The sequence below is a fragment of the Paramisgurnus dabryanus genome, chromosome 12, assembly GCF_030506205.2.
Source record: "Paramisgurnus dabryanus chromosome 12, PD_genome_1.1, whole genome shotgun sequence".
Taxonomy (NCBI): domain Eukaryota; kingdom Metazoa; phylum Chordata; class Actinopteri; order Cypriniformes; family Cobitidae; genus Paramisgurnus; species Paramisgurnus dabryanus.
In genome coordinates, this window is record NC_133348.1 from 26,035,480 (window position 1) to 26,058,084 (window position 22,605).

The 22,605-nt window shown below is 40.2% G+C and overlaps 3 protein-coding genes across 7 annotated transcripts in view; all 3 read left to right on the forward strand.

The window, feature by feature from the left end:
• The window catches only part of LOC135739075 (flavin-containing monooxygenase 5-like), a 5,433-nt gene extending 530 nt beyond the window's left edge, over window positions 1-4,903 (forward strand). The window contains exons 2-9 of the mRNA XM_065257342.2: window positions 456-610; window positions 691-879; window positions 988-1,153; window positions 1,674-1,816; window positions 1,935-2,134; window positions 3,011-3,366; window positions 3,499-3,571; window positions 3,678-4,903. Of these exons, the coding sequence (XP_065113414.1) occupies window positions 479-610; window positions 691-879; window positions 988-1,153; window positions 1,674-1,816; window positions 1,935-2,134; window positions 3,011-3,366; window positions 3,499-3,571; window positions 3,678-4,080 (1,662 nt within the window). The 5' untranslated portion in view covers window positions 456-478 and the 3' untranslated portion in view covers window positions 4,081-4,903. The remainder of the gene's footprint in view (window positions 1-455; window positions 611-690; window positions 880-987; window positions 1,154-1,673; window positions 1,817-1,934; window positions 2,135-3,010; window positions 3,367-3,498; window positions 3,572-3,677) is intronic.
• Window positions 4,904-8,445: 3,542 nt separating this feature from the next.
• Window positions 8,446-20,106, forward strand: LOC135739073 (flavin-containing monooxygenase 5-like). 3 transcript variants are annotated; one of them, XM_065257336.2, is made up of 9 exons: window positions 8,446-8,570; window positions 9,736-9,890; window positions 9,984-10,172; window positions 10,281-10,446; window positions 11,882-12,024; window positions 17,853-18,052; window positions 18,396-18,751; window positions 19,142-19,214; window positions 19,317-20,106. In XM_065257336.2, exons 2-9 carry the CDS (start codon window positions 9,759-9,761, stop codon window positions 19,717-19,719), a joined length of 1,662 nt encoding a protein of 553 aa, XP_065113408.1. In that variant the 5' UTR covers window positions 8,446-8,570; window positions 9,736-9,758; the 3' UTR covers window positions 19,720-20,106. The 3 variants fall into 3 exon arrangements, with proteins under 3 accessions (XP_065113408.1, XP_065113405.1, XP_065113406.1); XM_065257333.2 differs by lacking the exon at window positions 8,446-8,570 and adding an exon at window positions 9,505-9,625; XM_065257334.2 differs by lacking the exon at window positions 8,446-8,570 and adding an exon at window positions 9,506-9,625 and having other exon boundaries at window positions 9,710-9,890.
• Window positions 8,449-22,605, forward strand: part of LOC135739074 (flavin-containing monooxygenase 5-like) — a 31,061-nt gene continuing 16,904 nt past the window's right edge. For 2 of the 3 annotated variants that reach the window (XM_065257337.1, XM_065257341.1), the window contains exon 1: window positions 9,505-9,625. The gene's annotated coding sequence lies outside the window, so the exon portion shown is untranslated. Of the gene's footprint in view, window positions 8,571-9,504; window positions 9,626-22,605 lie in introns of those variants that run through there. The other variant, XM_065257340.1, reaches the window with a different exon arrangement.

Consider the following 22,605-nt stretch of genomic DNA (forward strand, 5'->3'; position numbering starts at 1 on the left):
AGCTTCAAAACATTTAAATAAGTGTGTTTGTAGAATTATATTACGCCTTTCCCTCTTTACACTTAAGTAGCCTAAAATTCTAGTTGCGTTGTTTGTGCCCCTGTCAAAAATTGCTCATGAGAAAAATTACGTTCATTGCGCCCCCACCAAAATAAAATTTACGCCACCACCCAGATGAAATTTACGCCCATCCCTGTATATCATCTGAGCCGATGTGTCTGGCCGTTTACTATTGAGAATAAAACTCGACCTAGTGTTTTACAACGCTAAGTCCATAGTAATAATATTGACATGATCAATTTTCATATTTTTGCGTTTGTCACTTTGATTAGACACATGGGAATAAATGCGTCATTGATGTTGTGAATGATTTACTAACTTCTTTAGACCTCGGCCAGTTTGGACTCATCAAACCATTTGCATGATTTGTTTTTGTGTATATCATGATCATTCAGTACTGACAGTGTTGCTGAGGAGCATGGCTAAGCGTGTTGCTGTGATTGGAGCAGGCAATGCTGGACTGGTCTCCATCAAATGTTGCTTGGATGAAGGTCTGGAGCCGGTGTGTTTTGAAAGCAGTGATGATATCGGTGGACTCTGGAGATTTAAGGTGTCTTGTTTTCGCTCAAAATGTCTAATTTTGGATTTTTTGTCTCTAACCGATTGTCTGTGTCCTATATGTTCATTTAGGAGACACATGAGGCAGAACGCACCAGCATTTATCGTTCTCTAGTAGCGAACACCTCTAAAGAGATGATGTGCTTCAGTGATTTCCCTATGCCGGATCATTTCCCAAACTACACGCACAACTCGCTGGTCGTGCAGTACTTAAGACTCTACGCTGAACACTTCGGCCTGCTCAAACATATTCATTTAAAGGTTTTTAGCACCATGTCATTGTAAAAAGTGCTGATCTCAAAAGCACATTCATGTTCATAAGTCTCTTTTTTAGTAAGGTGTTTAACATTCAATCCGTATGTGTTTCAGACTACAGTAAGCAGTGTGAGACAGAGGCCGGATTTCTCTACCTCTGGTCAGTGGGATGTGGTGATCGTGAACATAGATGGACGAGAGGAGAAACACGTGTTTGATGGTGTTCTAGTGTGTACAGGACAATACACACAACTTAACAAACCCCTCTCTGCCTTTAAAGGTGCGTCTGATATATCAAAAATATGTCATATAACACTGCAACAGATGTAAATGTTTAAGCACAATACAGAGCGAAGTGTCATATGTGGAAATTAGAGGTCTGATAGTGGATTTTACCAATAACTAGGTTGGTCCGTACTTGCCGATAACCAATTAATCGATAGTTTTATACATGGAAAAAAAAACAAATAAATACTCCAGTGAAATAACAACTTAAAATATGCAGCTTAGCCGGCTAAATCATGGATAAAGTAACCAGCTGGATATAAACTAATGCAAGTACATGGTAATAATCATGACATTAAACATTTGGGTTGGATTTATCTGTGTGTATTTTTGTGTAACTGTTTCATAAGATTTACATTATCCATAACTTAACTGTAAAAAATGTCTGTAGGACTGTAATCAAAGTGTTAAATTCATAAGTATGCATGTGTTAATATATGGTCATATGCTAAGACATATCATGTATCAGAAAAAATACAGTTTATATATTTAATAAATTGTTTTGTTTCCTACAGGTGTTGATACATTCCCAGGAACAATTCTCCACAGCTGGGATTATAGGGATCCTAAACTTTACCGTGGCAAGAGAGTTGTGATTGTTGGGATTGGAAATTCAGGGGTAGACATTGCTGTGGAGCTCAGCAGAGTTTGTGAGAAGGTAAGCAGGTTTTAAATCTAATATCAAACTGCCTGGATACAGTGTCCTTTCACTTTTCAATCTTTTTTCTCACGCTTCTGTGGTTTTTGTCTGCTTTATTTTTTATTCCTTCCTTTAGGTGTTTCTGAGTACCCGTACAGGGGCGTGGGTCATAGGTCGCATGTCAAATAGAGGGCACCCTATGGATTTGGTGCTGGTTAAGCGACACTTGGATCTGATGGTTCGCCTTCTGCCTCAAAGTTTGCTGAACTGGATTGGAGAGAGAATGCTCAATCAGATACATGACCACAAGCTTTATGGACTACAGCCTAAACACAGGTAATCCCAAAAAATCTTGCGAGACTTCAGAATAAGCATGGTGGACGATATGCAGGAAGACATTTCAATGATAGTGCTTGGAATAATTTTTACAAGACACATTGTATAAACATTCGTGCTGTTGCCACAAATCAACAAGCTGATCCTCCATCTCTGCTGTCCACATCAACTTCACTTTGGCCGTTTCTCAATCCGAAGGCTGTAGCCTGCGGAGGTCGCATATGCAGGCTGCATACGTCATGAAACCTGGTTTATTCAAGTTAACTGAGCATTACATTCGCAAGTCATAAGTATATTACAACAATATATACGATAAACTAGGAATAATAGTCAATTTTCTAACTGTTAATATTCTAAAATAAGACAGTCTTGATGACGTATATGCAGCCTGGAAATGCGACCTACGGATTGAGAAGCGGCCTTTGTGCTGCGCCATGACTGCTTCCGTCTTCCCTCATCTCGCTTTCTGATTGGATATGGTTTCGTTTCACGTGATAATATCAATAACGTGCTCGCATTTGTCCTCGGGATTCCCCACACACATCAGGATTTCTAATTGTAAATATTCAACATGTTGAATATTTACGATTCGGGATCGGCACGGCTCAGACGTTCTTCCGAGCAGGTTCGGACACTTAATTCAGTAATAGCCTACATACATTTAATTCAGTAATAGCCTACATACAGATTACTCAGATACAGATCTCAAATTTGTTATTATTTGTTAATTAATTGCCGTTTACAAACACCAGTTATTCAATTTGTGTTATTCTTACAGTTTTAGACCAATTTAATCTAAAACAACTTTTTTAGTTTTATTCTATATAATTAAATCCATTTCTGGCCATGAAACTTACCTTCATTTCACAACTGCAGATTTTTTGACCAGCGTCCCATTGTCAGCGATGAGCTCCCTGGTCGCATTTTGACGGGAGCCCTGGTGATGAAACCAAATCTGCAAAAAATTCAAGACTCAACAGTCGTATTCGATGATGGGACGGCTGAAGAGAAGATCGATGCTGTGATCTTGTGTACAGGATATAATTACTCATTCCCCTTCCTCCCCACCTCCTTAAACTCTGGTCCTGATGGAGAACTGACACTCTACAAAAAAATCTTTCCCCCATCTCTAGAGCGTCCGACACTGGCCATCATGGGTCTTTTCCAGTCCAAAGGGCCGATCATGCCAGCAGTAGAACTGCAGGCACGCTGGGCCACCCGGGTCATCGCAGGTAATTTGTAGTTAGACACACAAGCCCATTTGGTGTTTTTTTTTTTTAATGGATACATAGAAGATGGAAGCTGATTTTTTTAATTATTAAATAATGAGGGTTTTTTTGTTGTTATTTTTCTTTTGCCCCAAGGGTTAAACCATCTTCCTTCAAACCGAAAAATGCATGAAATTATTAAAAAGGAACGCAAAGCAAATTTAAAATGGTACTTTATTATTTGATACTACCATAAATATTTTGCTCTAAATAATAATTTACCTTATTGATTCAACTTTCACAGTGCTTTGATCATTTCTCTTGTCTCTCTATAGTCACGCTTGTCCCAAGGAGGCTGTCCTTCAAGTGAATTATATTCCTTACCTAGATACCATGGCAAAGGAAGTGGGTGTCCGGCCCAACATTGTTTGGTTACTTCTCAGTGACCCTGCTTTGGGTTTGAGGGTTCTTTTTGGTCCCTTTACGCCCTACCAGTTTCGTCTACGTGGACCAGGACATTGGAGTGGTGCTCGTCAGGCTATCCTTACGGTATGGGAGCGTGTGGCCAAACCCATGAAGACACGCCCCATTCCAGACCCAAAATCTAGCAGTTTGTTATATTGGATGGGGCTTGCAGGAGGTGCTGCAGTAATTGTGATCATTATGGTAAAACAAAAGAAGATTCCACTTTTTCTGAGAATCAATTACATTGAGACAGCCTTATTTGGACAAAAGTAAGAGTTTAGGGTAACACTTTACAATAAACAATAATGTATTAGTAAACATGGACAAAGATTATTAAATGCTGTAGAAGTATTGTTTATTGTTGGTTCATGTTAGCTAATGCATTAACTAATTGTTAAAGGGGACAGAGAATGAAAAACCATTTTTACCTTGTCTTTGTTGAATAATGGTAGTCTACCCGCATTCACGAACATACAAAAAGTGCTAGACATGCTAAACATCTCAGTCTCATAGAAATTCCTCTTTTAGAAATGTCAGCCAGAAAACGGCCCAATCTGAAAAACTGATGCTTATGACATCACAGGCACCTCACTGCCCCTCCACTTTAAAATAATTGGCTACATTTTTTGAGTGGCAGCAAAGTCAGCCAATCAGTAATGAGATTGCAAGTTAAGCCAGTAGGGGGAGCCAAATAGGTGCAAAACCACTTGTTTAAAATCCCCCACCCTAATAGAGCTATCAGAGAGAGGTTTTTAGGAAGCTTCTAAGGCATTACAGACCCAAACAAAAATTTTTTGTCTACATGTCACATCACAGAACAAGGATAAATACCCCGTTCAATCATTCTATGTCACCTTTAAGAAATACTACCTTATTGTAAAGTGTTACCGAGTTTAGGTTTAATTAATGTACTATTGAACCATAGATCTGTCTGTGTATCAGCACATGTACTTTGAGTTTTTAAAACTGATTAAAATCATCCTAGTAAACATTTAATGACATTTGTTCTCCCCAATACAAAAAAAGATGATATGAAGATTTTTTGAGGTTTTATCCTTACATTGAAATGGTTACCAGAAGTGCTGCTGTCAACGCAACCTTAAGTGATAATCCAGCAAATAAAAAAATAACTCATAATTTATTCATCCTCAATGTACATGATTATCTTTTATCAGACAAACACAATTAGAGTTACATTAAAAAATTTCCTTGATCTTTCGAGCTTTATAACGGTAGAAAACAGGGACCAGGGAACAACTTTGAAGCCCAAAAAGTGCATCCATCCTTCAAAGACGTAATCCACACGGCTCCAAGGGGTTAATAAAGCCACTAACGTTATTATATGCCTTCATTATATGCTGGAGTATGTTTTTAAAGGGATAGTTCACACAAAAATTAAAATTCTGTCATCATTTAGCTACTCGCCCTCAAGTTACTTCAAACCTGTACAAATTTCATTGTTCTGCTGAACACAAAATAAGATATTTTAAAGAAATCTGGGGCATCATTCACAGATAGTATAAAAGTGTATAGTATTATTTTTTAATGTCAATATTGTCTATGGTGGCCCAGCTCTGCTTTGTTACAAACATTCTTCAAAATATCTTTGTCTTCGGCAGATCAAGGTTTGGAAGTACTTGAGGGTAAGTAAATAATGATACAATTTTCTTTTTTTGGGGGGGGGGGGTGAACTATACCTTTAAAGAAAATAAATGCGTCCACGGAAAAATTAAAAAACTTTTTCCCCTAAATGTACTATTTATATGTATCTGTCAAATTATATTTTTTGTGTCATCCTATTGTAGTGATTTTGACACGGGCAGCCATTGGTTAGAATGCCCTACACAGGACACTAGAGGTTTCATCTCAAGTGTGTGTGTGTGTGTGTGTGTGTGTGTGTGTGTGTGTGTGTGTGTGTGTGTGTGTGTGTGTGTGTCAGATGACCCCTACTCCCTCTACTTCGGGTCACCAGCTAAAGAATTTCACTTTAACAATAAGAATGATCTCAAAAGATCATTTAACAAATAAGAAAATATGTAAATAGAGGGAGTTGGTCATCTAATTTAGCTGAAGGATTTTGTGAGATTCGGACCAGCTTGTAGAACCATTTAACTGTATTATCAACACAAGGAAGACACAGGGGTAATAAAATGGAATTTATTAACAAAAGATAAACAAGAATAAATAAAAACACTACTAAATAATACTAAAATACTAAAGAATAGAAAAACTGAAATGCAAAGATTAGAAAATTAAATTGACTGGGTTGAATTTATGGCAGAATGTTTTCTGTCTGGTAAGACAACCTTATTTTAATTAAAGCTCCACTGTGTAAGATCTACTCCCATCTAGTGGTGAAATTTTATATGACAACCAACTGAATATTACTTTCTAGCCCCCCCATTCGGAACGCATTTTAACTCGTATGGTGGCCGTGTCATGCCAAGGTTAACATGGCTGCCAGTAACTACAAAGCAAAAGCAATTAAAAAAATAAACAATTCGCAATGTCCTTTGCCTGTGATCCGTCAAAGCACACAGATTTATGTTAAACATGGAAAAAGTCTGATTTTCATGATATGTCCGCTTAAAATCACATACATCCATAAACGTAACTTAGACACTCCTTTTTCATCGACGCGAGGAAAAATATCAGGGGCTGTTACACTTGGTATTAAGATGTGTTTTCGTCCATCGGATCACAAGTGGACGAGAGAGACACATCACGTTTACACTTGGTGTTTAAATCCGTCTCTTTTTGTCCATTTTCAACCGCTTCTCTCCAGATTACTGAGGGGATGGTCTGTGGACGAGTCCCTCTCATGTCATTTAATCATGAGCGGGAGTAATGACGGGTTTAAATGGACGCGAACTAATATTATGTCAGAGTCCAATGCTTATGTTTTAAGTAAAGGTTACATGTCCGTGTATATGTAAGAGCTTTCTCTGATATTGGTGAAATAAGATCGCTCAACTTTCACACGCTTGTAAAATGAAACGAAAGACGCGCAGATCAGTTTTATTAATGAAAGGCTAAAAATAGGGCTGTCACCGTGTGTTTGTGCTAGAGGTCAGAAAAGATGAAAAACATTTTTCTCAGTACCTCAGATTACATAAATGGGCGGAGAGACGGCGTGTGTCTGTTCGAACACATTAAACCACATGCGTGTTTACACTAACAAGTGTTATGCATATTCATGCTATAGTTAGCCAAGGAACTATAAAACTTCAAGTTTACAACATGGACTGTATAGATGTAAACGAATATGCTGAATTACCTGTGGAGAAGATAGAAAGTGCAACTTCGGTGTCCCTTGATTCCCATCTTGGAAAACTAACATTACTCCAATATTGACTTTGGTCTTGTTGTTTTTCCTGTCGCGTTGTCGTTTTAAATCCCCTTTTCGCTTCCTTGGCGACGTGTTTTAATGTCCTCGAAAATAGGTCTTCAACAGGCTTTCAAATCTGCCTCAAATCAAAGATCATCACGGTTTGCAGCTGTTGCAGCCGAAGGATTCAGTCTGCACAGGTTTCATATGTGGGCTGCATATGTCATCAAGCCTGGTTTATTTAACTTAACTGAGCATTACATTCACAAGTCATAATCATATTACATACATTTACAATTAACTAAGAATAATTGTCAGCTTTATAATTGTTAATATTCTGAAATAATACTATCTTGGTGACGTATACCGCCTGCACATGCAACCTCGGAGGCTTCAGCTTCATTTGAGATGCGTGAGTGTAGTCTGAAAGCGCAAAAGGCGGAGCTTGAATTTCAGGAATGTCCCTCGTCGGAGAATGTATTTCAAAAATGGAGGCACAACATGGATGCGCCAGTCGAGCGACTCGACCGTATGTATTTTAAATAGCAGATTCTACACTTACGAGAATACTCTGATTAGTGAGTGGAAGTAACTACACATGAATGAGCACATACTTTTGAAAGAAAACATGGGTTTTTGCTAAGAATTAACTCAAAAAAGTACACAGTGGAGCTTTAATTATTATATGGAGTTGGTAGTCAAGGTTGCACAAAGATTTTTGATCCTATGTAGTGGGCCGGTCTGGGCCAAAATGCCAGGGCCAATTTTTTGTCCCAGTCCAGCCCTGCGTCTGTATGATACTCGCTCTCTGTTTCTTGTGTCAAATCATCGCTCTCTGTTTCTTGTGACTGTCCATCTGACACAAGAAACAGAGGGGGAGGGTGGAGCTTATTAAGAGATGATTGGGCCAGCCCAGTGTCAGTATGGAAAATGAACCAATGGGCCGCTGTCCCTGCTTTATGGGCCTGTCGTTGGCCAATAAAAAAACATATTATATTCACCGGCCCCCAAGGACATCGGCCCACAGGGCATTTGCCCGGTATGCCAGATTACCAGTCCGGCCCTGGCGCCAATCTGACGGTTGTCCCCCAATGAACATATAATTAAAACCATGCGTATTATAGCCTAACTAAAATAAATATATGCACATTAAATACATGTGTAAGCAGCAGTGAAATAGCACAAATGCAAACAGGGCAAAAATATGTTTTAAGTTTTAAAAAACATTGAGTGCCTCCTCCCTTTCCTCACAGTGGTTTGGGCCACTGCCTGTTTCTCTATTGACAAGTGAATTTTATTCGGTTGTCATATGAGAAACAATTGCGCAACTCCCTTTTATTTATCAAGTGTTTTGGGGAAGGGAATAGGGCATATGAGGATAACTTCGGATTGGAATTCCCCTGCACACAAGTTCTTAACAGTGAAACTTCAGGCTGTAAGTGTTCTGTCAAGCAATTTTACTTACTTTAAATGTCAGATAAAGTGATTCTTTTTTTTACAGATGATGTAGTTATGTTAGAGATTATAATGCCAGCTAGTTATAAGTTTAAAGTAAAGTTCAAGTTTAATCAGTGCCTTGATTGTAAACAGCTTCAAAAACATTGCAATAGTGGTTTTGTAGAAGAATATTAGGCTTGCCTTTGTTTACATTTATACTTACAAGTACAATTCTGGCTGTGTTACAATTGTGCTCCCCTCAAAAGTTACTCGAGAAATGTTACGTTTATTGACCGCCCCAGATGATATTTATGCCTATAAAACTTGACCAACTAGTGTTTTACAACGCTTAATCCATAGTTAAAATAATATTGACATCAATGTTTTATATTTGCGTCTGTCACTATAATTACATCATGCCAGCCCAGGGCATAGGCGGAATAGACAAATGCTAAGGGCGACGCCCAAGCGCCCAAATAATTATTTTTATTACAGTATTGTCACTTTGTTACATTTCTCATATCAGAATTGAAATTCTCAAAACTACCTGTTCAATCTTCACATCATTGTATCACTTTGTGTACATAAGTAATAAATATTTGATCAAGTAATACATTTTGATCAACATGACAAGCAACTGATAATGTAGGAAAAAGCAGAGAATTGTACATAATCATTTGCATGGATGTACCAAAGCATTTGCAACTTGTTCAAAGAAATGAGAAACTGCTTTTTTATGTGCACAAGTGACACAATGATGTGAGAATTGAACACGTAGTTTTGAGAATTTCAATTCTGATCTGAGAAATGTACCAGCGACTGAGAAAAACTGTAAAAGAGATTGCCCCCTACTGGTTTAACATGGTATTTATATTAGGCTCCTACAATGCTGAGATCTTTAACACTTAACCGACTTTTTCAGTTTTCTTCAGATAAATCCACTTGAGACACACTCTGCTGGTTACATAACAGACTGAGGCCATTGGTTAAATAACATCTTTGAAAGCCTTAGCATTTCTGAATATCAAAGACCTAAAACCATCATCAGCTAAGGTAAGAATATCGCATAATATTTGCCAGTTTGGAGCTGTCTTTGTGTTGTTATTGATGTTGTGAATGATTTACTAACTTCTGTAGAGCTCGGCTAGTTTTGACTCATTCAGTACTGACAGTGTTGCTGAGGACCATGGCTAAGCGTGTTGCTGTGATTGGAGCAGGCAATGCTGGACTGGTCTCCATCAAATGTTGCTTGGATGAAGGTCTGGAGCCGGTGTGTTTTGAAAGCAGTGATGATATCGGTGGACTCTGGAGATTTAAGGTGTCTTGTTTTCGCTCAAAATGTCTCATTTTATTTATTTTTATTACCTAGTATGTTTCCAACCAATTGTCTGTGTCCTATACGTTCATTTAGGAGACACATGAGGCAGAACGCACCAGCATTTATCGTTCTCTCGTAGTGAATACCTCTAAAGAGATGATGTGCTTCAGCGATTATCCTATCCCGGATCATTTCCCGAACTACATGCACAACTCGCTGGTCGTGCAGTACTTAAGAGACTACGCTGAACACTTCGGCCTGCTTAAACATATTCAATTAAAGGTTTTTAGCACCATTTCATTTTAAAAAGTGCTTATCTCCAAATCACATTCATGTTCATAAGTCTCTTTTTTAGTAAGGTGTTAAACATTCAATCCGTATGTGTTTCAGACTACAGTAAGCAGTGTGAGACAGAGGCCGGATTTCTCTACCTCTGGTCAGTGGGATGTGGTGACCGTGAACAGAGATGGACGAGAGGAGAAACACGTGTTTGATGGTGTTCTAGTGTGTACAGGACAATACACACAACCTAACAGACCCCTCTCTGCCTTTAAAGGTGCGTCTGATATATCAAAAATATGTCACATAACACTATAACAGATGTAAATGTTTTAGCACAATACAGAGCGAAGTGTCATATGTGGAAATTAGAGGTCCGATAGTGGATTTTACCAATTACCGTAAAACTTCAAATAATAGCCGGGTCCCAAATAGACGCCTGTCTCTTTTAGACGCCTGGTGTGACGACAGGTTTGGGTAAATAAACGCCTGTCTCAAATAAAGGCCTGGTCTGTTTTTTAGTTTCGGGTTGTATTTAATCTTCTAAAACCCGTCAGATAGTCTGTTTAAGACAGTTCTATGGTGCAGATTACACACGCTAAAGTTTTGATTACCTGTAGATGTCACGTGACAGACGCAGTCGTTCCGTTACTCATCACTATGACAACACAACGAGCTTCGTCGCCAGGATTGAGGTGATGATGACAGTAGCGAAGAGGCAATCGGGAGTCGGGACTTTTCCCTTTGGGCCAGTAGTGTTTTGAGGCCGCTGATAATAGCCGGGCTTTCAGTCTTTTGTCATGCATGCACTCCCGCCACACATTGTATTTCTCGCGCGGAAACACTATTTATCATATTTAATATGCTGCAGCGCCAAAATGTATCTGGCCGCACTGCTCTCTCTCTCTCTATCAAGCCCGTCTTCCCTAGAGTTCTAGTCGAGCGAGCCAATACAAAAAAAGAGAAAGAGGCTACACAATAGCCAATCAGAAAATAGCACTGTTGTATCTGGGTAAGATTTCACGCAACAACCAATAAAAAAAACATATCCTTGTTTGCTATATTTATACTGCCAATTATTTAAGACTGTTGTTATTACACAAACTAATTTGTTAAACACATTCAAATTAAAAATAAAACGTAATATGTGGTAACCTCCTGATGTCATGCTGGAACAATTAAATTAAAAGCCTGTCTCTTATAGACGCCTGTCTCTTTTAGACGCCTGGTGTGATGATAGGTTTGGGAAAATAAAAGCCCGGGCTATTATTTGAAGTTTTACGGTACTAGGTTGGTCCGTACTTGCCGATAACCTATTAATCAATAGTTTTATAAATGGAAAAAACAAGTATAAAATAGTAAGTTTTGAAATAAATACTCCAGTGAAATATACAACTTAAAATATGCAGCTAAACCGGCTAAATCATGGATAAAGTAACCAGCTAGATATAAACTAATGCAAGTACATGGTAATAATCATGACATTAAACATTTGGGTTGGATTTATCTGTGTGTATTTTTGTGTAACTGTTTCATAAGATTTACATTATCCATAACTTAACTGTAAAAAATGTCTTTAGGACTGTAATCAAAGTGTTAAATTCATAAGTATGCATGTGTTAATATATGGTCATATTGTGAATGCTAAGACATGTCAAGTATCAGAAAAAAATACAGTTTATATATTTAATAAATTGTTTTGTTTCCTACAGGTGTTGATACATTCCCAGGAACAATTCTCCATAGCTGGGATTATAGGGATCCTGATCTTTACCATGGCAAGAGAGTTGTGATTGTTGGGATTGGAAATTCAGGGGTAGACATTGCTGTGGAGCTCAGCAGAGTTTGTGAGAAGGCAAGCAGGTTTTAAATCTAATTTATAAAACGGGCAGTTCTGGTTCTTCATTCTGATTGGTTGAAACGCGTGAAAGCCGTAATAAAAAACCCCGGTAAACCCACGGTCAGACCGCTTTACATAAGTATCACTGTGCCACTGTTGCTGCGTACTGATTTATGAAAATAAACACCACACTCTTTAATCATTTTTTTTATTTGTATACAATTGCACAATTATGGCGATATCCAGATAAATTTCAATAAATATTGTTGAGTCATCTCATCAATAAAGATAAAACTCTCCCTGAGGAGTTTATAAATCAAATTTATATTTCCGCTATCCACTGGGTGGCGATCTTACCCAACTTAAACACTGACGCATTCACTCGACACAACAGCGTTGTGGTGTATTTAGTAAGTTTTGATCAGGCTCTGAATTTGATCTCTTACAAAAGTTCTTCACAAAAATGGAATTATCTCCGCTTTTAGCTAAAAGAGAGGTGATAAGAGAACAAATGAAGGTAGGATGAAACGATTTTTTTTTTTTTTTTTTTGAAAGCAGATGGTCTGTTCTTTCATTTGATATTTTATGTTTATTTAAAGAAGATAATTTTTCTGCAAGGCATTAAACTAAAACTGGGTGGCAACTCATAGATATGTACACTAGATGTCGCCTTGGCTACGACAGTTCATTGGAACAAATGCGTCAAATAGAGCCGCCGTCTTGAAACCAGGGGGGCAGGGTTTCATATTTTATTGAAGCTTCCCTGGACGCCGCCATTGCTTAGTGAACACCCATCTGCTGTTAGCATCCCATTGACTCCCATTCATTTTGGCGTCACTTTGACAGCGAATAACTTTACATCTGAGGCGTTTAAAGGCGACTCCATTTGTCCATTAATTATTTCTAAAGAAACACGAAAATGTAACGAATTACCATGTATCTTACGTTATGTCCCAGTAGAAGCAGTTTTGTAAAAATAGGCTAACGATTGCGTCATAACCTGCGACTTTCTGTCGCACAGTAGAGAAATTACCATATGGACTGGGAGAGAAGCTCACAGGCAATCTTTTACTGACTATGATGCAATCGGGTGGACGTGAAGGCATAAAGTCAAGGGAGATTATTAATCAGAATACTAACCAAAATGTGCTCCTGTTCACGCTCGTTGTCTCTGCAAGATTCAGTAGGTGATTCAGATTTCCCGTGGCACGGCTATTAGAAGACTTACAATTGTCAGACAGGTTGCTCACATGACATCACGTCATTGAGCTCAGTTTGAGTCTGCGCAGTACGCTCGACACCCAAGAAGTGCGTGCTTCTAATTGACTTCACTTGTCTTCGTTGAATCCAATGGGGTCGCTGTGTCCATTTCTTTTACTGTCTATGCTTGAAACAGGGGAACCCCGCATCAGCGTCATTGTAGGCAATGTGTGGCGGAAATAAAATCACCATAAATCGTCATGAATGCGATTTTCTAGGTTTTCTTTTGCTTCGTTTCAACAATCAGACATGTATTTAGCGTTGAGTCCAGAAAAAAATTAAGTTTTGATATTTTGAAAATCTACTTTTTCTAACTATAGGGAATGTGGAGTTGACGTCACGCCGTGTGGCATTATGAGTAATCCGCCATATTTGCAGGATTGCCTCCTATCCCGCTGTATTGAAGTTAGTGCGTTGGAGGTTGTTTTTGTATTTTCTGTCGAGATTTTAATAAACTTCGATATGTTTGGTCTGTACTGCTCGATCAAGATATGCCACAGCAGGTCACACGATCGTTCAGGGAGGAAACTTAACAACGGAATACGTTAAGCCGGTGGAGGAGCTGACGAAAAGACGCCGGATCGCGTGGTTTACCTGCCGCAATCAGGAGAAAAACTTTTACTTTTAAAAAAAAATCCCTGCATCAGCGAGAGTGTGTTTGCGGCATTTTCAGTCATTCAGTAATTTGTGATTAATAAAAGCAGAACCACTTAAATTGTCTTGTTTTAATGCTAACACTGTCAAACTAACTTGTAAATGTAAATTATGTAACGTTATTTATTCATTTCTGATCAACCTCACCACATGATTTATAAAAATAAATCTTTAGACAATTTTGACGATTATAACAAATATTTTTCATTAAATGCAACTGCTCAAACCCACTGCTTGTGATTCTTTAAAATGATATAACGTTAGCTAAATATTTAGCATTTTGTTTGTTTTAATAACTTGGCCAAGAACAGAAGTGCCATCTTATGAACATGTGTTGATTCATTGCACAGAATACAACGGATATTTTTTTATAGAATCATTAAGATACTTAGGTATTAATACATTGTAAGTAAATGGCATATTTCTTTTAGCTGGTTTGCCAACCATCATAAAATTCCAAAAGAAGAATGTCATCTTACTATGAGCTTGAAGGGATTTATAGCTAGGGATGGGTACCGTTAAGGTTTTAACGGTATTACTACTCTTACCGATACTGCTTAACGGTCCGGTACTTTAACGGTATTCTTATCGGTACTTTGGCCAATGTCTCATTTCAGTTCTCTTCGCGGACTTCTGAGGCTGCCACCTTGAAAGACCAAGTGCTCAGTAAGGTTGCATGCTTAGAAGGTCGCAGCCCTTGAATTGGGACAGTTTCTGACTGCACGTAATGCACTTTCGAAAGATGCTTTGACAGATTGCTTGTGTTTCCGCCCTTACATGCAAACATCTTGTTGAACTTACCTGTATGACAACGAGCGTTGTCTGCATCAACTCTTGTGAGGTATAACCACACTTTTGAACGTTTTCCTCTATCCGCCATCATCACTCTTTGAATTAAGCGGGAGTTGTGTGCTGTTATACATTTGCGTGCGGCCGTGCGCCACGCTCGTTGTGTGTGACAGACAGCTTCCGCGGCGCGCATGAGAGATCTCTGATCTCACAGACAAACGTCTTGATTTTATCGCAAATTAGAAATGTTTGGTGAGATAAAATGTGCACGAAAACATTATTAAGCAAGAATACATAGTACATTTATTTAAATTTTTTTCTCCAGGACCGAAAGCAGAACCGATAGCGTCAGATCTTACTGATACTACGGTCTTTCATAATTTAGCCCCGGGGCCAGTTTAATACCGGGTTTCGGTACCCATCCCTATTTATAGCTCTTAAACTCCTGCAAAGTGTATGCACTCAATCCAAAAACAAGGTAATAATAACAGATATGTGAGCGGAGGTAGTGCGTCTGGATCCGTAATCCAGTCATGGGCTGCTAAATCATATGAATCTGTTGTTAATTTGTCCAAATAAAGTTTTTTGGCAGTAGCACTTAGTTTCTCCCGATAGGGTCCCTTCTCTTTTTCTTTCAAACTCCTCAATTTCTTCGGTTCTTCTTCAAGTTTACCTAGTTTTAGCTTAACACACCCACAATTAAATGGCATAGCGGTCGGCGGTGCCTCTAAACATGGCGCCCACGTCCCATAATGCAACACTGCGGTGACGTACATTAACATTCCCTATAATGCATAGTGCTAGTAGCCCTAACATCAATACACAGCACAAAAGTCCAGCATTGTCCATGAATTCGAGGTACAGGCGGAGATAGCAGTTTTACCTAGCTAGTTCCAATGACAAGACCCCTGTTGCAAGAGGGCGGCGGTTTTGACGCATGCTTAGAACCCCAAGGCGACATCTCAATCAATTTGGCTCCTGCGATGGGTAGGGAGATGTCCCATCCCTGTGCGTTGAGCCGACCAGATGGACCAGTTGTCGCCAGTGCTGACGATCTTGTGCCAGCTGCTCTGCATCCTCTATAGCAACTCCATGTTGTTGTAGGTCGCCTGCAAGGACGTCAAGCCATCGGGTGCGAGGTTTACCTCGTGGTCGTCTCCAGCCTGCGGCCCTAGGATCAAATTGGAGAATAGCTCTCGTAGGATGGTCAGAAGAGAGGCGGAGGACATGGCCGAGCCAGCAGGTACGATGTTGTGCCGCCAGGGAGGATGCTCTGGGCTGGCACGTGCAGGCTCTAAGAAATTGGAAACTTGCTGGGGCCACCTGATGTTCTTGATGGTTCTGAGAGCCCTGCTTTCAAAGCCATCTATTCTTGCAGCTAGTGTCTTGTTTAAGGGCCAAGTCTCAGAGCCATAAAGCAGGATGGAGAGTACTGCTGAGTTGTAAATTCGAAGCTTCGTCTTGCGTGAGATAGTCTGGTGCCGCCAGAGTGGTTTCCAGAGAGACTGTAGAGCTGACGCAGCTAGGGCTCTTCTGCGGGTTATCTCTGGTTTTAAGTCCCCGTTGTCTGTCACTATAGATCCCAGATATGCAAAGTTCTTTACATGCTCCACGATGTCATTGCCAAGCTGCAGGGAAGGTGGATGTAGTCTGTCACCGACATACATGAACTTGGTTTTCGTCCAGCTCACCTGGAGGCCGAGCTTCTCCGCCTCTTCTCTGTATATGCCCAGAGCATCTCTCAGCTGGCTGTAGGACATGCTGAGCAGGATGGTGTCATCAGCGTACTCCAGGTCAGTCAGGTGGGAATTGCCGAAGGACACTCCGGGAACCCGCTCACAGACCCTAGACATCAGATGGTCAATGATGCAGTTGAAGAGGTCAGGTGCGGACACGCAGCCCTGGCGAACGCCACTGGAGATGGGAAACCAGTCTGAGTCTCTGCCGTTGATGCGAACACAGCTCTGGGCATTGCTATAAAGCAGCTTGAACAGGGCAATGATCTTGGGTGGTACTCCGAGAGCCTGTAGGATACTCCACAGTGAAGTGTGGCAGACGGTATCAAAGGCAGCCTTCGGATCTATGAACCCGATGTAAAGATGGCGATCTTTACGGAATTCATAGGTTTTCTCTATCAGCAAGCGAACTGCAGAGATTTGGTCTACTGTAGAGCGATTAGGCATGAAGCCGGCCTGTTGGAGACGGCGGCTGCTTCTAATGGCTGGTAGAGCACGAGTAAGCAAGATCCTGGTAAAGAGCTTGCCGGGGATGGAGAGAAGGGTAATGCCTCTGTGGTTGCCGCAGACTAGCCTGTCACCCTTACGTTTACAGAAGGGCAAGATGACTCCTCTGGTCCAGTCGCTGGGAAGCCTCTCTGTCTCCCACACCTCATTAAATATGTGGGTAAGCCACTTGACGATGCTTTCACCGCCTGACTTTAGCATCTCTGCAGTTATTGCACATATGCCGGGGGCTTTTTTGTTGTTAAGTTTTCCCAGGGCGGCTCTCACTTCCTCAGGTGTGACAGGGCCTGTACTGCAGACGACACTAGGGGCTGCAGTGTTAGCGCCCAATATGAAGGCGGGATCAGCCGGGGAGGTACAATGCTGCAGAAGTAGGCTGAAGTGCTCTTTCCAGCGTTCAAGGCAGTTTGCTTCAGTTGTTATAAGGTTGCCATCAGAATCTTTCACCAGGGCTGTCTTGATGCAGGGGCCATTACGGGCTTGGCGCAGAAGACTGAAGACACGGCTCATGTTGTTATTAGTGGCTGCAGACTCTAGGTGATTAGCTTCTGCTTGCCAGAACTTCTCCCTATCCTCGGCTAAAGCCACATTGCGCTGGCGGTTCAGTCGCTGATACTCTGTCAGGTCACCTCGGAGCCGGGATGCACTGCGCTCTGTTTCAGACACACTTGATTCTGAAGAACTACTTTGTTTGGTGGAAAAGTAATATTTGTACTAATATAATTACAACTAAGGTTTAACCCCCTTAGCTGTTATAAAATGCACTGGTAACCCACTGCTTCTTGGGGCTTATTGCTTTAATCAAACATGACTGGAGACAGTGTCCTTTCACTTTTCAATCTCCTGTCTCACGCTACTGTGGTCTTTGTCCTCTTTATTTTTTATTCCCTCCTTTAGGTGTTTTTAAGTACCCGCACTGGGGCATGGGTCATAGGTCGCATGTCAAATAGAGGGCACCCTATGGATTTGGTGCTGGTTAAGCGAAACGTGGATCTGATTGTTCGCCTTCTGCCTCAAAGTTTGGTGAACTGGATTGGAGAGAGAATGCTCAATCAGAAACATGACCACAAGTTTTATGGACTACAGCCTAAACACAGGTGAATGACAACTGCACAGTTAAAGAGCAAAACATCATCTCTTCAGATTAATTTCTGTCTGGCCAATTTTTTTAAGGTTTGCACCATAATAGATCTGATAAGTCATGACATCAAAGCAGTTTACACTTAATTCAGTAATTGCCTATATACAATTACTCAGATACGGACCTCAAATTTGTTATTATTTGTTAATTAATTGCTGTTAACAAACACCAGTTATTCAATTGTGTTACTCCCAGTGACGTAGTCTTACAGTTTTTAGACCAATTTAATCTTTTTTGCTTATTCTATATATTTAAACCCATTTTTGGCCATGAACCTTACCTTTATTTCACAACTGCAGATTTTTGGACCAGCGTCCCATTATCAACGATGACCTCCCAGGTTGCATTTTGATGGGAGCCCTGGTGATGAAACCCAATCTGCAAAAAATTCAAGACTCAACAGTCGTATTCGATGATGGGACGGCTGAAGAGAAGATCGATGCTGTGATCTTGTGTACAGGATATAATTACGCATTCCCCTTCCTCCCCACCTCCTTAAACTCTGGTCCTGATGGAGAACTGACACTCTACAAAAGAATCTTTCCCCCATCTCTAGAGCGTCCGACACTGGCCATCATGGGTCTTTTCCAGCCCAAAGGGCCAGTCATGCCAGCAGTAGAACTGCAGGCACGCTGGGCCACCCGGGTCATCGCAGGTAATTTGTAGTTATGCACATTTGGCTGTTTCATTTAATGGAAGCATAGAAGATCATTTTTTACACACACAATATGAACTGCTCCCCTCTGGTAGAAGATACAGAGTCCCAAGGTGTAAGCTGAATCGATACAAGAACTCTTTCGTACCTGTATCTGTGTGTCTTTTTAACAAATGTCAATCTTAACTTCTCTCTCTTTATTGTACTTTATATATTATTTGCTTTTTATCCTTTTTACTCTATTGAATGTAGTTTTTTATGTAGGTCATGCAGCAATTGTGGAGTCCAAAACAATTTTCCTTTCGAGGACAATAAAGTATACTACTACTACTACTAAGATGATTTAAAAAAAAAGATTAAATAATGAGTTTTATTTTCTTTTGCCCCAAGGGATAAACCATCTTCCTTCAAACCGAAAAATGCATGACATTATTGAAAAGGAACGCAGAGCAAATTTAAAAAGGTACTTTATTGATACTTTTATAAATATTTAGCTCTAAATAATAATTGATTTAATTGATTCTACTTTCACAGTGCTTTGATCATTACTCTTGTCTCTCTATAGTTATGCTAGTCCCAAGGAGGCTGTCCTTCAGGTGAATTATATTCCTTACCTAGATTCCATTGCAAGGGAAGTGGGTGTCCGGCCCAACATTGTTTGGTTACTTCTCAGTGACCCTGCTTTGGGTTTGAGGGTTCTTTTTGGTCCCTTTACGCCCTACCAGTTTCGTCTACGTGGACCAGGACATTGGAGTGGTGCTCGTCAGGCTATCCTTACGGTATGGGAGCGTGTGGCCAAACCCATGAAGACACGCCCCATTCCAGACCCAAAATCCAGCAGTTTGTTATATTGGATGGGGCTTGCAGGAGGTGCTGCGGCAATTGTGATCATTATGGTAAAACAAAAGAAGATTCCACTTTTTCTGAAAATCAATTACATTGAGACAGCCTTATTTGGACAAAAGTAAGAGTTTAGGGTAACACTTTACAATAAACAATAAAGTATTAGTAAACATGAACAATGATTAATAAATGCTGTAGAAGTATTGTTCATTGTTAGTTTATGTTAGCTAATGCATTAACTAATTGTTAAGAAATACTACCTTATTGTAAAGTGTTACCGAGTTTAGGTTTAATTAATGTACTATTGAACCATATATCTTTCTGTGTATTAGCACATGTACTTTGATTTTTTTTAAACTGATTAAATCATCCTGGTAAACATTTGAAGACATTTGTTCTGCCCAATACAAAAAAAAGATATTATTTAATGTACTATTGAACCATATATCTTTCTGTGTATTAGCACATGTACTTTGATTTTTTAAAAACTGATTAAATCATCCTGGTAAACATTTGAAGACATTTGTTCTGCCCAATACAAAAAAAAGATATTATGAAGATTTTTTGAGGTTTTATCCTTACATTGAAATGGTTACCAGAAGTGCTGCTGTCATCATCATCATCCATCATTAATCGGCTGCAGACAAAACGGGTTTGCAGTCGGTCACAAGTTTTCTCCATTCTGGTCAATAGCTAGCAGCTCTTCTCATCTCGTCAGCAGTTGGTGGCATGTCGTTGTTAATTAGTTTGCCGATGTATGTGTGATATAATGTGTGCGGCTTTCCTCGGCTCCGTTTGCCATGTAGTTTTTCGGGCGCATATAACATTTTTGTTAATTTAGTCGTTTGGGTCTCTTCTGAGTGAGTGGCCAACGAAAAGTAGCTGTCTTTGTTGGATTTGAAGAATAAGCTGGTTCTTTTGGACTGCTTCGTATACAGCTTGGTTACTTATTCGATCCATTTTCTTGATGTCGAGCATGATTCTGTAGCGACTAGTGGCGAAGCTGTTGAGTGAGTTTTGCATTTTTTGGCTGATGATCCAGCTTTCGCAGCCATACAGGAGGGTTCAAAGATGTTTTGTTTGAGTTTGATTGGAAGAGTTTTTGATAGAAATACATCCTTCATTTTCCAGAATGCTCCCCAAGCTTGTCCTTTTCGTGCTCTGATATCTGCATCGCTCGACGCGATGTAAGAGCCAAGATACTTGAAGTCTTTTGTCCAATCGATTTTTTTGTCCATTGAGTTCAATGAATTGATGTAAGTTGATCGGCATCTCTGGCCCAGCAAGATCTTGTTTGCTAAATGCTTCTGTCTTTTTAATGTTGACCTCGAGTCCTACTCGTCTAGCCCACATTGCTGTTGTTTGAAGTTGAGCTTGCGATTTTTCTAGATTATGCTGCTTGTTGTTGTCGCCGCCCTTAGAGCAGCGCAATGTCTTCGGCAAAATCGAGGTCGAACAGTGAAGTGGCTGGATATCTCGATGATCTTGATAGATTCGTTGTGAAGCCATTTGAGCCTGTTGATGTTGCATGCTCTTGTTCTGATTTCTTTAGGGTGAAGTCTATGACGATGATGAATAGAAAGGGAGCTAGCGTGTCTCCTTGAAGAACGCCAGTTGAGATGTTGAACTGTTCTGATAGCTTGCCCTCGACCAATACTTGACTTTTTGAGTTGTTGTAGATAGTGCAAATAGCCCTTACGTTTTTTTCAGGAATTCCGTAGTGTCGCAAGATGTCGAACATGACGTTTCGTATGAGCGAGTCGAACGCTTTCTTAAAGTCGACGAATATGATGTAGAGGTCTAGGTTCTTGTCGATGGTGCCCTCGATTATTCGTCTAAGTATGTGAACTTGTTCGGTGCATCCTCTTCCTCTTCGAAATCCTGCTTGATTCTTTCTCATGATGTCGTCTACTGGTTTTCTTATTCGGTTAAGAAGAACTTTATTGTAGACTTTCGCTGCGATCGACATCAGGCTGATCCCTCCATAGTTATTCATCAAAGTGAGATTGCCTTTCTTGGGTAATGGAACGATGAGGCTAGTGGTGCTTTTTCTTGCATGTAGACATCATTGCATATGTTGCATAGCTGTCTGATTGCATGATGGCCTCCGTATTTGAGAACTTCGGCGGTAATGGGGTTGTCGACACCTGATGATTTGCCATTTTTAAGTTCGTCTACAGCCATTTTTACTTCACGTCGAACGTGAATGGGCCTATATTGCCTATAAGTCTCTGGTAGCTGGCTCGATGTGTAGATGTTCCGTGACTGTTTCTTTGTTCAGTAAAGTTTTGAAGTAATTTTGCCACTTGTCTAGCAGTTCCTTAGGAGAGTTGATATTACTACCATCTGTTTTCTTCATTTTATGCTTGTTTATTGATTTTGTTTTGCCACTGATCTTATTGATAACTTCCCATGTGGTTTGTAACCTGTTTGCTTTCGCCGCTTCCTTGAGACGCTCAAGTTTCTCTGATAGGAAGGCGATCCTGTCCTGCTGGTAAGACTCGAGAAGCTTTTGATTTAGATCATGGCACTCTTGACTATGCGTTGATCTGAGCCGACATCTACTGTATTACATGCTCAAATGTTCTTCACTGAGTTTGCCCATTTCCCTCTTATAAGTATGTGATGAAGTTGTGCTCGATTTTTGTCGTCGTTTTCCTTTCTGTTAATGTCTGGTTGCCACGTCCAGATTCTAGACTTCTTGTGTGGGAATCTGAACTGTGCAGATCTCGTGTTTGTTGTCTCGCAGAAGTCTACAAGTCTAGTGCCATTGTCATTCGTCTTCTCGTGTAGGGCATGTTTGCTGCTCTCGGGTTCGATATGCTGCTGTCGAGGCCGATTCTTGCGTTAAAATCACCTGCTATGACAAGCATATTGTGTGGTGGTACTTCTTGTGCACACTTTAACAACTTGGCATAGAACTCGTCTTTCTCTGCTCTTGGCTTTTCTTCGGTTGGTGCGTATGGAACAGTGACAGTTGTTAATGGATTGCCAGCGAAATTCGCTGTCTG

What these genes read in the sequence shown, in the direction of transcription:
- LOC135739073 (XM_065257336.2), top strand. Translation starts at nt 9,759, where the DNA reads ATGGCTAAGCGTGTTGCTGTGATTGGAGCAGGCAATGCTGGACTGGTC. An exon ending in TCAGCAGAGTTTGTGAGAAG is followed by an intron (nt 12,025 to 17,852) that starts GCAAGCAGGTTT and finishes TCCCTCCTTTAG; the next exon opens with GTGTTTTTAAGTACCCGCAC. An exon ending in GGCCACCCGGGTCATCGCAG is followed by an intron (nt 18,752 to 19,141) that starts GTAATTTGTAGT and finishes TTTTGCCCCAAG; the next exon opens with GGATAAACCATCTTCCTTCA.